Source organism: Colossoma macropomum, unplaced genomic scaffold, assembly GCF_904425465.1.
Source record: "Colossoma macropomum unplaced genomic scaffold, Colossoma_macropomum, whole genome shotgun sequence".
In the NCBI taxonomy this organism is placed as follows: domain Eukaryota; kingdom Metazoa; phylum Chordata; class Actinopteri; order Characiformes; family Serrasalmidae; genus Colossoma; species Colossoma macropomum.
This window is the reverse complement of record NW_023494910.1, coordinates 98,162-110,000: the sequence shown is the minus strand read 5'-3', so window position 1 is coordinate 110,000 and position 11,839 is coordinate 98,162. Positions and strand designations below refer to the sequence as shown.

The 11,839-nt window shown below is 42.1% G+C and overlaps 1 protein-coding gene across 1 annotated transcript in view; it reads left to right on the top strand.

Moving 5' to 3' along the window:
• grm5b (glutamate receptor, metabotropic 5b) overlaps positions 1-7,860 on the top strand; it is a 103,591-nt gene extending 95,731 nt beyond the window's left edge. The window contains exon 10 of the mRNA XM_036560816.1: positions 6,335-7,860. Within this exon, the coding sequence (XP_036416709.1) occupies positions 6,335-7,328 (994 nt within the window). The 3' untranslated portion in view covers positions 7,329-7,860. The remainder of the gene's footprint in view (positions 1-6,334) is intronic.
• Positions 7,861-11,839: the final 3,979 nt, after the last annotated feature.

Genomic DNA, 11,839 nt, shown 5'->3' with positions numbered 1-11,839 from the left:
CAAGTTGCAGTGGGACTATGAATTTTGATAGCTCTGATTTGTACCAGATAATAATTCCACCTGAATCTCTACCTTTTGTAATATGAGGGTGTTTAACAGAGAGAATGATGATTTCTTTGTAGTTTGTGGGACAGTGAGTGATGCTGTCTGACTTACACCAGGATTCTTGTAGGATGATAATCAGTCAGTGGTTTTTGTGTTTTTTTTTAAATTCATGGTTTTTACTTTTGTATCCAAACAGAGATGATTTTATGCCCTGAATGTTCCACATAAAAATAGATAGGAGTTTCATTTTTAACATGAATGCAAGTACAAATAAAATAGATTTTAAAAGGAGATAAACCTGTGTAAGTGAGGGGGACTATTGGTGTGTGTGACATATATACAGTCATTAACAAACTATGTGCATTTACAGTCTCATGTTGTGAGTAGTGAACACAGAACTTAGCTCAGCAGTTTGGTGCATATGAGATTGAGCAGCTGTTTGATCTCGCCCGGGTCTGTAGTGCTGGTGGGGGCTGGATTCTTCACTGCGTTGGCGTAGCTCTGCTTCAGTGGCTGCCTGCTGGGGCTGGGGACTGGTAGTGGGTGCATTTTGCTGGTCGTTGGTGGGCGGGTTGCTGGGCTAGGTATGGTGTGTCTGTGCAGGCTCGTGGTCCGGCAAGCTGGGGTTGCTCTGAGGGTGGGAAGGCTGTGTGGAGGCAGGGGGTGGTAGTGATGGATGATTTGGTGCATGCTGATCTTTTTGGGTGATGGTGGATGGAGTTGTCTGGCTGCATGTAGGCTGGGTGGTCTGCTGTTTCTCAAGGGGCTGCTGGGGCTCACATCTTTTAGGTTTTTGGCAAAGGTGCCCACAAAGTCTTTGGATAGGTGGACATGGTCGTGGAGGCTGTGGATGCTGAGGTTAGGATGGTGTGCCAGGTGTACATTGGCCATAAAGGCACATCCATGGGAGATTTCTGTGTTTATCTTCTGGATGGTAGCAGGGTGGAAATCTCTCTGGGGCAGGATGGTGGAGATGGTGATCTTGGAGGGGAAGGCCTGAGTGGCAGTCTGTGCTACTCTCCTTACACATTCTGCTACTCTTTCCTGCTGTGCCCTTAGGTCGTTTGTGCCAGTGTGGATGATTACATTGCTTGGCTCACCTGAGATGGCATGAATGAGGAGCTGAATTGCATCACTGGTTCTGGGACACCAGACTTTGGTGACTTTGGTTCCAGGGAAAAGTTGTTCCTCATTTAAGAATTTTCCATTAGAATCAGTTAGGATGACAATATCCGAATCTTCAGGTATGTGTGTTTGTGGCTTTTTTTCTTCATGTGGCCCTACCTTAGAGTGGGTGGGCTGTGATTTTGAATGGGCTTGTCGTGGCTCTGACTGGATGGACCGTGGGTCACCATGGATGGATTGTGGGTCAAAATGAGTGGGGCATAACTTGGAGTGGGCAGGTACGAAGCTCTGAGTTGGTGGGCTCAGGTCTGGAATGAGTTATTGATGTCGTGGAATGGGCAGGTTGTGATTCTGAATGGGTGTTCTGTTGTTCAGAGTGGGTGGACTGGGGGTCAGTGTAGGTGGGGCATATCTTGACTTGGGTGGGCTGTGGTTCGGAGTGGCTGTGAAGTAGCTCGGAGGGGGCAGACCGTGAGTCAGAGTCTACAGGTGCTGGCTCAGAGTGGGCGGATCTTGGTTTGGAGTGGGCAGGTTCTGTTACGTAATGGGCGGGTCTTGGTTCTGAGTGGATGGGTCTTTGCTCAGTGCGGGTGTGTTGTGGCTCGGAATGTACTGGTCGTATTTCTGTGGGCTGCTGTTGCTGCTGGCTAGCGTTGAGGCTTTGTAGCTCCTCCCTGAGGCTGTGAAGGGTCTTGTCCTTGAGTTGTAGCTGCTCTCTAACTGTGGTGAGCTCTTTCCTCAGAGATTGTCCTCCTGGAGCTCCTGCACCTCTTTTCTCAGCTGTAGCAGTGAGTTCTCTAACAGGGGCAGTTGGTCTTTTAGTTGCTGGGATGGATCACTGGATGGTGGGTTGGAGAGCAGCAGCTGTTTGAATCTATCAGCTCTACCTCTTGGAGGGACAGGCTCTCTCTCAGCTGGAGCACTGTGCTCTCCAGTCTGTGTGGTTCTGTGCTGTCCTGTACTGATCTGAGTTCTGTGGGGTGCATCTGCTCGTCTCTCCCCTCCCCCAATCGCTGGACTTCACTGCTGCTGCGCTCTGCCCCTCCCATCCCTCAGTCCCTCTCTCAGTCTCAGCCTCTGTCAGGGCTCTGATAAAGGTAAAGTCCTGCTGGACAGAGCTGAGACTAGCCTCACTGCCCTGAAACATGATGGTTCCATTGTGGTACACATTCACAGTCAGGAAATTACTTTCACTCTCCTCGTTCTCTATGATTATTTGTCTTCCGTTGCAGATGCCCCTCTTTTTGTGGCGTGTGTAGTGGGCGCAGATAGCCCTGTGGCAGACTTCAGTGTGGTCAGTGTAGAGCAGGAGGTTTGTAATGGTCATTTTACTCTCTGTTTGCGAGTAATCAGCTGTGAGGGTTTCTGGGTTTTCTCTCAGGAATCTGTGTAGGCTTTCCTTGCCTATGTGGTGGTCAGGTCTGCAGGGTACTGCACTGCCAGGGGGGAGGAGTTTTCCTGCAGCTGCCTCAGTCATGGCTCACACTCTGTGGCTTAGGTTAGCTAGGTTAGCACTGGAGCTAATTTACTGGAGATTCAAAACTAAGATTTATTCAGTTTTTTTTGTAAAGGTGGAGGTTCCTACCTCAGTATTCCTGGGTGGATGACTTGAATGGATGAAGCTTTGTAAATTTGATGATCTTTATTCCTCCTTATTCCTCCTCTTGTCCCTGTTTTTGTTGCTCCTGCTCTGCTCTGCTGCAGCTTCAGTTAGCCAATCTTTAGCTCAGTCTGTTCTTGTCTTTTCTGTGACTAACCTTATTTATTTTTCAGAAGATAGTTTCTGTTTTACTTTCTTGTCGGTTCAGAGTGTTTAAAAACTAGCTTACTTTGGTTTATCTCATTTTAAAACCATTTAATTTGCAAAAGTTTCAAGAGCTCCCATGAAGCATGACTCTCATGAACTCTCTCTCACTCCCTGTGCTGGACTTTACCTGGGCTAATTATTTCCTGTGCTAGACTTTACCTGGGCTAAATACTCCCTGTGCTGGACTTTACCTGGGCTAATTATTTCCTGTGCTAGACTTTACCTGGGCTAATTATTACCTGAGCTAGACTTTAGCTGGGTGAATTATTTCCTGTGCTAGACTTTACCTGGGCTAATTATTACCTGAGCTAGACTTTACCTGGGCTAATTATTACCTGTGCTAATCTTTACCTGGGTGAATTATTACCTGTGCTAGACTTTACCTGGGCTAATTATTTCCTGTGCTAGACTTTACCTGGGCTAATTATTACCTGTGCTGGACTTCACCTGGGCTAATTATTTCCTGTGCTAGACTTTAGCTGGGCGAATTATTTCCTGTGCTACACTTTACCTGGGTGAATTATTACCTGTGCTAGACTTTACCTGGGCTAATTATTTCCTGTGCTAGACTTTAGCTGGGCTAATTATTACATGAGCTAGACTTTACCTGGGCTAATTATTACCTGAGCTAGACTTTACCTGGGCTAATTATTACCTGTGCTAGACTTTAGCTGGGCGAATTATTACCTGTGCTGGACTTTACCTGGGCGAATTATTACCTGTGCTAGACTTTACCTGGGCTAAATACCCCCTGTGCTATCTTAATTAAGAGATAAACCACAACTAACAAGACTAATTAACCCCAACAGAGAGAGATGAAGGGAGAGAGAGATACAGATAGAGAGAGAACAAAGAGAGAACAGACAGAGAGAGAGAGAGAGAGAGAGAGAGTCAGAGAACAAAGAGACAGAACAGAGAGAGTTAGAGAGAGAGGGAGAGAGAGAAAGAGAATTAGAGAGAGAGAGATAGAGAGAGAAAGAGAATAAGAGAGATACAGATAGAGAGAGAACAAAGAGAGAACAGACAGAGAGAGAGAGAGAGTCAGAGAACAAAGAGACAGAACAGAGAGAGAGTTAGAGAGAGAGGGAGAGAGAACAGAGAGAGTTAGAGAGAGAAAGAGAATAAGAGAGAGGGAGTTAGGGAGAGAAAGATAATTAAAGAGAGAGAGGGAGAGAGAGAGGGAGAGAGAGAGAGAGGGAGAGAGAGAGAGAGTTAGAGAGAAAGAGAATTAGAGAGCGAGGGAGAGAGACTCTCTCAGATAGTCTTTTGATTGCTGTTGCAGTCATCAGTAATTGAGTGGACTGAACAATAATGACCTCATAAACTGTGCGGAATGAAATCAGACGATTCAGAGCGACGCTCAGATTAAAACACTGTAGGTCAATCTGTTAATGGATAAATGGAAAAAGGCTGAATGGATGAATGAACGGAGGCTTTAAAGGTGACGACTGTGATGATTAACTCTCAGTTTGTGGCTGACGATCCTGTAATTTTATATGAAATATTTCTGACTGAAACGAGTGCCGAAATCATCTGGACAGTAAATATTCAGTCTGTCCCACATTAGAGTAAGAAGAGGAGATGATTTACAACCCCATTTCCAAAAAAGTTGGGACGCTTTGCAGAATGTAAACAAAAGTAGAATGCAATGATGTGCAAATCATTTTAACCATATTATTTAAAGGAAAATACTACAAAGACAACATATCAAATATTGAAATTGAGAAATTTAATTGTTTTTTGAAAAAATATATGCCCATTTTGAATTTGATGCTGGCAACATGTTCCAACAAAGTTGGGACGGGGGCATGTTTACCACTGTGTTTCATCACCTCTTCTTTTAACAACACTCTAAGTGTTTGGGAACTGAGGAGACACTGCTGTAGTTTAGAAAGTGAAATGTTTTCCTGTTCTTGTTTGATACAGGACTTCAGCTGCTCAACAGTTCAGGGTCTCCTTTATCATATTGTTCATTTAATAATGCACCAAATGTTATCAGTGGTGACAGATCTGGACTGCAGGCGGGTCAGTTTAGCATCTGGACTCTTTTAATATGGAGCAATGCTGCTGTGATACATGGAGAATGTGGTTTAACATTGTCTTGCTGAAATAATCAAGGCCTTCCCTGAAAAAGACGTCGTCTGGATGGCAGCATATGTTGCCAAAACATGTATATATCATTCAGCATTAATGGTGTCTTCACAGATGTGCACGTCACCCATGCCATGTGCACTAATGCACCCCTGTACCATCATGAATAATGGCTTTTGAACTGTGCACTGATAACAAGCTGAGTGGTCTTTAGCCCGGAGGACACAGTGTCCATGATTTCCAAAAAGAATGTCAAATGTTTATTCGACGGACTACAGGACACTTCTCTACTTCACCTCAGTCCATTATAAATGAGCTCAGGCCCAGAGAAGGTGGCAGCATTTCTGGATCCTGTTTATATTTGGTTTCTTCTTTGCGTTTTAGAGTTTTAACTGTCATTTGTGGATGCAGTGATGAACTGTTTTCACAGACAGTGGTTTTCAGAAGTGTTTCTGAGCCCATGCAGTGATTTCTTCTACAGAATCATGTCTGTTTTTAATGCAGTGCTGCCTGAGGGCCCGAAGATCATTGCCAGAAAATACTGGTTTTTGACCTTGTCCCTTACATACAGAGACTTCTCCAGATTATCTGCATCTTTTAATGATATTATGTACCACAGATGCAAAAGTTCTTTGCTATTTTATGTTGAGAAATGTTATTTTTGAATTGTTGCACTATTTGATCGTACAGTCTTTCACAGAGTGGTGAATCCCTCCTCATCTTTACTTCTGAAAGACTCTGCTGTTTTTATACCCAATCATGTTACTGACCTGTTGCCAATTTAACCACCAGGTGTTTGTTTAGCATCACACAACTTTAATAATAATAAAAAAAAAATAAAAAAACAATAAAAATTCTCAGTTTTGACACTTTGTACTATTTTCAGTGAAATACAGAGTTTAAATGATTTGCACATCATTGAATTTTGTTTTCATTTACATTTTGCACAGTGTCCCAACTTTTTTGGAAATGGGGTTGTATTATTGTATTAGTCTTGTGCTATGGAAGAATATCCTTTTTGTCTTTTTTAATATCAAAATAAACAGAAAATACTCTGAAGTGAGATGCAAACCTGTTAATACAGACAGGTAATCAGATGTAAATGTAATATAATGTAATAATATAAGCCTATCTGTAAAATTAAATTTGCAATAATAAGTTCACAATTACAGGTTAACAGTAAAAGAAGCTAGTTTGCTTAGCTTTGTTTGGTTTTCTTGTTCCAGTGTATTTTGATAAAGCTGGTGCTTTTATCTTTTTTTTTAGCTCCAATGGAAAGTCGGTGACGTGGGCTCAGACGGAGCGCAATTCCAAAGGCAGCCACCTGTGGCAGCGTCTTTCCTTCCACATCAAAAAACGGGAGAACAACCAGACGGCCGTGATCAAGCCTTTCTCGAAGACATCGGAGGGTCGTGACTGTGGAGGAACTGAAGTCCCGCCAGACAGCAGCAACAACAAGATGCTATACGAAGTCACCGAGCCGGAGGAGCGCTTCCCCATCACGTATCGTCCTCAAACACCATCCCCAATCAGCACCGTGAGCCAGAGAGCAGGGGGCGGAGCTTTGGGAAGGAGCTCGGGTGCTGATGACCAGGTGATCAGTGGAGTGTCATCTTATCTGAGCCAGCCGCCTCGGAGCGACAGCGTGTCCTGCGGCGGAGTCGGCGGCACCAGCGCATCACAGGGATCGCTGATGGAACAGATCAGCTGTGTGGTTAACCGCTTCACCGCTAACATTAGCGAGCTAAACAGCATGATGCTGTCCAACTCACCACCAGGGGGCACCATGGGGCTGAACACGAGCATGTCTGCTAGCATTTCAGCTAGCATGTCCACTCACGGCCACTCCTCCAACTGTCCGCCTCCCTACTTCCTGCCCCGAGAGGTTTCAATGCCGACCACGATGACGACCTACGCCGAGATCCAACCACTACCACCAGTGGAGTCCAATGGGGGTCGGACGCCTTGCCCGCTGCCCAGCTCCTCCTCCAGGGGTCCAGGCACCAGGAGCTCTCCCGTGTCCAGTGTCAAAGAGTTCATGGTGGGCACGGCGTCAGCCCTCGAGTCCACAGTTACAAAGGCCGAGCTGGAGGAGCTGCTGCCGCTAACGCCTCCATCGCCCTTCAGGGACTCTGTGGCTTCCGGGAGCAGCTCCCCCAACTCCCCCACCGGCTCAGAGGCAGGTCTGGGACCGCCCCCGTCCCCCAGATACGAGTGCCTGGTACTGCGACACTACAGCCAGAGCTCCTCCTCCTTATGAGGGCCGGGGAGACGTAGGAGGAGGCGACATTTGGGGAAAAGAGGCAGGAGGAATGTACGAATAAATGACAAATAACGGCTTCCTAGAAAACGTAATAAGACAAATCTAGTCTTTAGTGTGCGTGTTTACATGTTTTTGATGCCGGAGACAGACGGCCAGTACAACAACAAGACGTCCGCCGAAGTTTCTCCTGAGCGAGGCATTTTACGAACGGCCTGCAGGGTCGCACAACAACATAATATCTTTTTGTTCTGTTGTTTGTTTGTTTGGTTTGTTTTGGTAGTGGCCTTAAACAAACATGGCTTTCGTCTAATTAGAGATGTCCTTCTGACAGTATAAAAAAAAACACATTTGTGTGTTTGTGTGGCGAAATGGGGACCCGGCCGCCAGTGGGGACCTTCAGCGTCCTTCACCCAAGGAGCTTGAAAAGGAAAGTGACTCAGAGTATTAGTGACACTTGGCAATGCACTCGGGACCGAAGACCTGCTCCGCCAGACTGGGAACAAAGTGCTTTGTTTTATTTACTGCAAAACCCTGTAAATATACATCAGTGACATTTTATCATATGAATCTGTTTCTTTTTCCCTTTTTTAATTCACTCTTTCTCATTTTTCTTCTCCCTCTTCTTCCGCCTTGCTTTCCAACTTTGGGGATTATCTTCCCGTTTGATTCAGAATTATGAATGTATGTGTTTCGTGAATTTTGAATAATGTGGGACCAAAATTCTCCGTCTCTGCTCTTGAGGTTTAAGTTTTTTTGGTTTGTTTTTGTTTTTGCAGAATCGTTTTTGGCCTTCGTGAACACAATACTAGTGAATGAAATACTAGTGAATCTATTTAAGTATTACGAGTTAAAATGGTGGTTCAAATCGCCTCATTCTAGTAAATCACAGTGATTGATCGGTTTAGCTAATGATAATCAGTACAGAGTAATAATTCATTACTTATTATTTAGATTTAAATCTTCAAATACTGTTTAATAATGACGTCTTCATTCATAAAGGGCTTTTAACTAATTTAGCACACTTAGCGCCCCTTTTTTAACCCAATCAAGACACCCTCTGAATAGTGAACAAGATCCGGAATTGTCTATCATCGTTCATGATGATGGTGTACATAATAAGGGCATGCTAACGGACATAAACATCAGTCATCGCCTTACATCACCTGACACAAACATCTCCACTAACAAGTTTTACAAACAAGAAAAAAAAAAACAAACGAGACTTTTTCACTAAAGGGTAAAGATGTCTTTTCTACAGAAAACTCCGCCCACATGTACCGAACGTGTCCTGATGAATGTGAGATTATATATGTATCCGATATAAAGTATTAATATGATAGAGTTCATAGTGCCAAAGCGGCTCGCCGGGGAAATATGTGTTTATTTACCGTTTTTATGGTGATGGATACTGTATTATTTTATAAAATAAAAATCAATAAATGTTCCAGTTTTTCAGATGTAAAGCAATACTACCATAATCGCACTCGCAGCAGCTAGAAATGCGATGATGTTCCTGAAATGTATGCGTTTTTTCACCCGCTCATGTTATGGATTATAACAGTTTCCGTTTTCATTTTGGATTTTAATGATTTTAACAGATTCATTTATAAAATGTAATCATAATAAATGCAGATGCAAAGAGTGAAAGTGGAAGTGAAAGAGTAAATCAGATGAATATTAAATATTATATTCATTATGTTAACTACTAAGTTTATACACTCACAGTGTTTTATAAAGTAACCTGGCTCACAATTTAACTTCTAACAGTAAATTTACAGTAATAAGAATAATGATCCACTTTTTATGTTCCGTATCTGTTTTATTAGAAGTTTAATGAACTCATAATTTAGTCAGTCAGGTCCGTTACTTTAAGTTAAAACCCAAAGTTTTTTTACACTTCATTTGCATAATGTCTACGAGGGTCAAACATTCATTTGTACCCATCTGAGGATGAAAGCTGGAGGTCTCATATTGGACACGTTTCATCTTCTACATGTTTCTGAAGTTTTTAGCGTTTTTCACAGTTTTAGTTTAACAGCGTTTAGAATTAGAGACTGAACGTTTAAACATGCTACTCTAATGATATAAAACTAATTCTGATCATTACAGTGCTTCACTCTAAATAATCATTGATGATTAATTGATTGGAAAATAAATAAAGTCCTTTATGCTGGTAATCTTTACAGATCAGAACTGAATATTTAATTCAAAACAACAAACTCTCCCCCAAAACCGAGTCCAACTCTCAGCATCGTCAGTAACATTATTATCTATGAGAACATGTCAGTGAAGTAAGTGTCGCTGCGTAAACATGCGTGTGTTGATGTTGACATTTCGCTGTTTAGACATTAGCAGAGTAAATGTGCTGATTTTATTTGTGATGGTGACGGTTACGAGAAAGAAAGTGTTAGAATGCAATATCTGCGTCTGGTCACAGAGTGAAAGAGGTGAGCTTCCCTTCAACCAGCGTTTATTCCCAGAGGAACACGACTCTGGAGTGATGTTCACGCTGAGGTCAGTAAAGCAGTCAGGTCACTGGTCTGGACACACAGTCCGGATCTGAACAGAAAGACTCATTATTATTATTATATTATTATTATTATTATTTTAATTATTCTCTGCTGAGAAATCAGTTCAGTTCTGGTTTAAACTGTGACTGAAGAGCCCATAAAGACTCTGTCCAACCTGTGCCAACTCAAACTGTGTGAACTGAGCTGAAGTGCTTTCTTTCTTTTGCTGTTTTCTGATTGATTTTTTTGTCACTGGTTTGTTTTGCTGCGTATTTCGGGCTCTGTTCCTGTAGAGATTATAGAATGTAATATGATATTGTTATAACGTATTTCTGAAGGTGATTTTTGTTGATATAGTTCCATGCAGCTTTGTGAGAGACATTTGTGAGAAAAGTGCTTTCTGCTATTTAGAATCAAATCTTCTTTCTTTCCTTTATTTTCTGGACATCTGAAGACAGTTGTGTTGCTGTGTGACATCTTTTCATTCATTATTAAAAATCTGGAATAGATCCATGAATCTCTGGTGGGTCAGTTTGGAAAAAGATGCTTTTAATCACAGTTTCATGTTTGTTAAGGTATTAATACACACAAAACTCTCAGGCTGGACTGACAGAGACTCGGCTGTATTAACCGACAGCGCTCTCATAAAAAAGTCATGCTATAATTTTACCTAAATTATTTCCGGCTCAATGTTCATTGACAGAAGTGGAGAAACTGTGTGGAAAGTGCAGATTTTAAACTTTTAATCAATACCACAGTGATGTCTGTAAGTAGAAAGAGTGTTTCTGTTCAGGCCATGAATATCAGACAATGCTGACTTTCTTTTAGCTCACCTATGGAATTTCTAAGAGTATGTTAGCACCAGGGCAATTCTAGCCCCTATTTAAGGGGACTTTAGCCCTCGTTTTTCATCTCATGTTATACCTGGTAATTCTCCATATGAATGAAAGGCAAGGCTGAGATATAATGCGATATAAATAAAGACAGTACATTTTCACAATACAGACATAAACTTTACTTTTACAAAACACCCCATTTTAAATAACTAAGCAAGTAAGGTACCATCTGTAAAAGAAACAGCATCAATGCTTGTTTATTCACTGTTTTAAATTCGGCACACAGCTCATGAAGACATACTCAAAACCTCAGAAACGCTTCTTAACAAATACTTGTTTTGTGGCAAATTACATGCATATAAACCGAAAAATCATACAGCTGCTCACTTTATGATCTTCTGTCTGCAGATTTTTTTTTTTGGCTTTGGTATTGAAAGGGTAGTGGGATCACGGGAGCAAGAGCAGGATCATGGGAGCAGCGGTGGGATCATGGGAGCAGCGGTGGGATCATGGAAACAGCAGCGGGATCGTGGGAGCAGCAGTGGGATCATGGGAGCAAGAGTGGGATCATGGGAGCAGAGGTGGAATGATGCAGGTGATGATAGCCAAAATGACAGTGAGAATTTTGTATTAATTTAAATCAATTATTTCTTTAATGAAAAAATGATTGAAAGAATTACATTAACGAAACTGCCAACCAGCAAGAAAAAGCATGGAATAAATACAAATTCCAGCAAAGTGTTTATTGTGTACTTTATCAGTATGTATTCTAAATATATTCCAAATGTCCTTTGAATGCGCTGCTTTTTAATGCATTATAATGAGACACGTTACTAAACACATTTCAGAATTTTAATAAATTTTACTTTTTCTGCCGGGCGACAGATGAGGAGCGGTGGTGAGATGGCTAGCTAACATCTGGATAATCTGTAAAGTGATGAAAAATATTGTGGTCTATATCAGCAGGTTCTGACAGCATGTATAAACCCCTGTATGAAGAATGTTATGCAGCGTTTTTTTTTAGTTATTAGTTATCTATCTAATGAAATAGAGGCGTGTTTAGATGGAGCCTTTTTAAACGCAGCACACCTGCTTAAAAACCATCTTTGGGCAAGAAAACATGTTTGGTTGACAAGTGGTTAGAAATGAAAGACAGATGAAT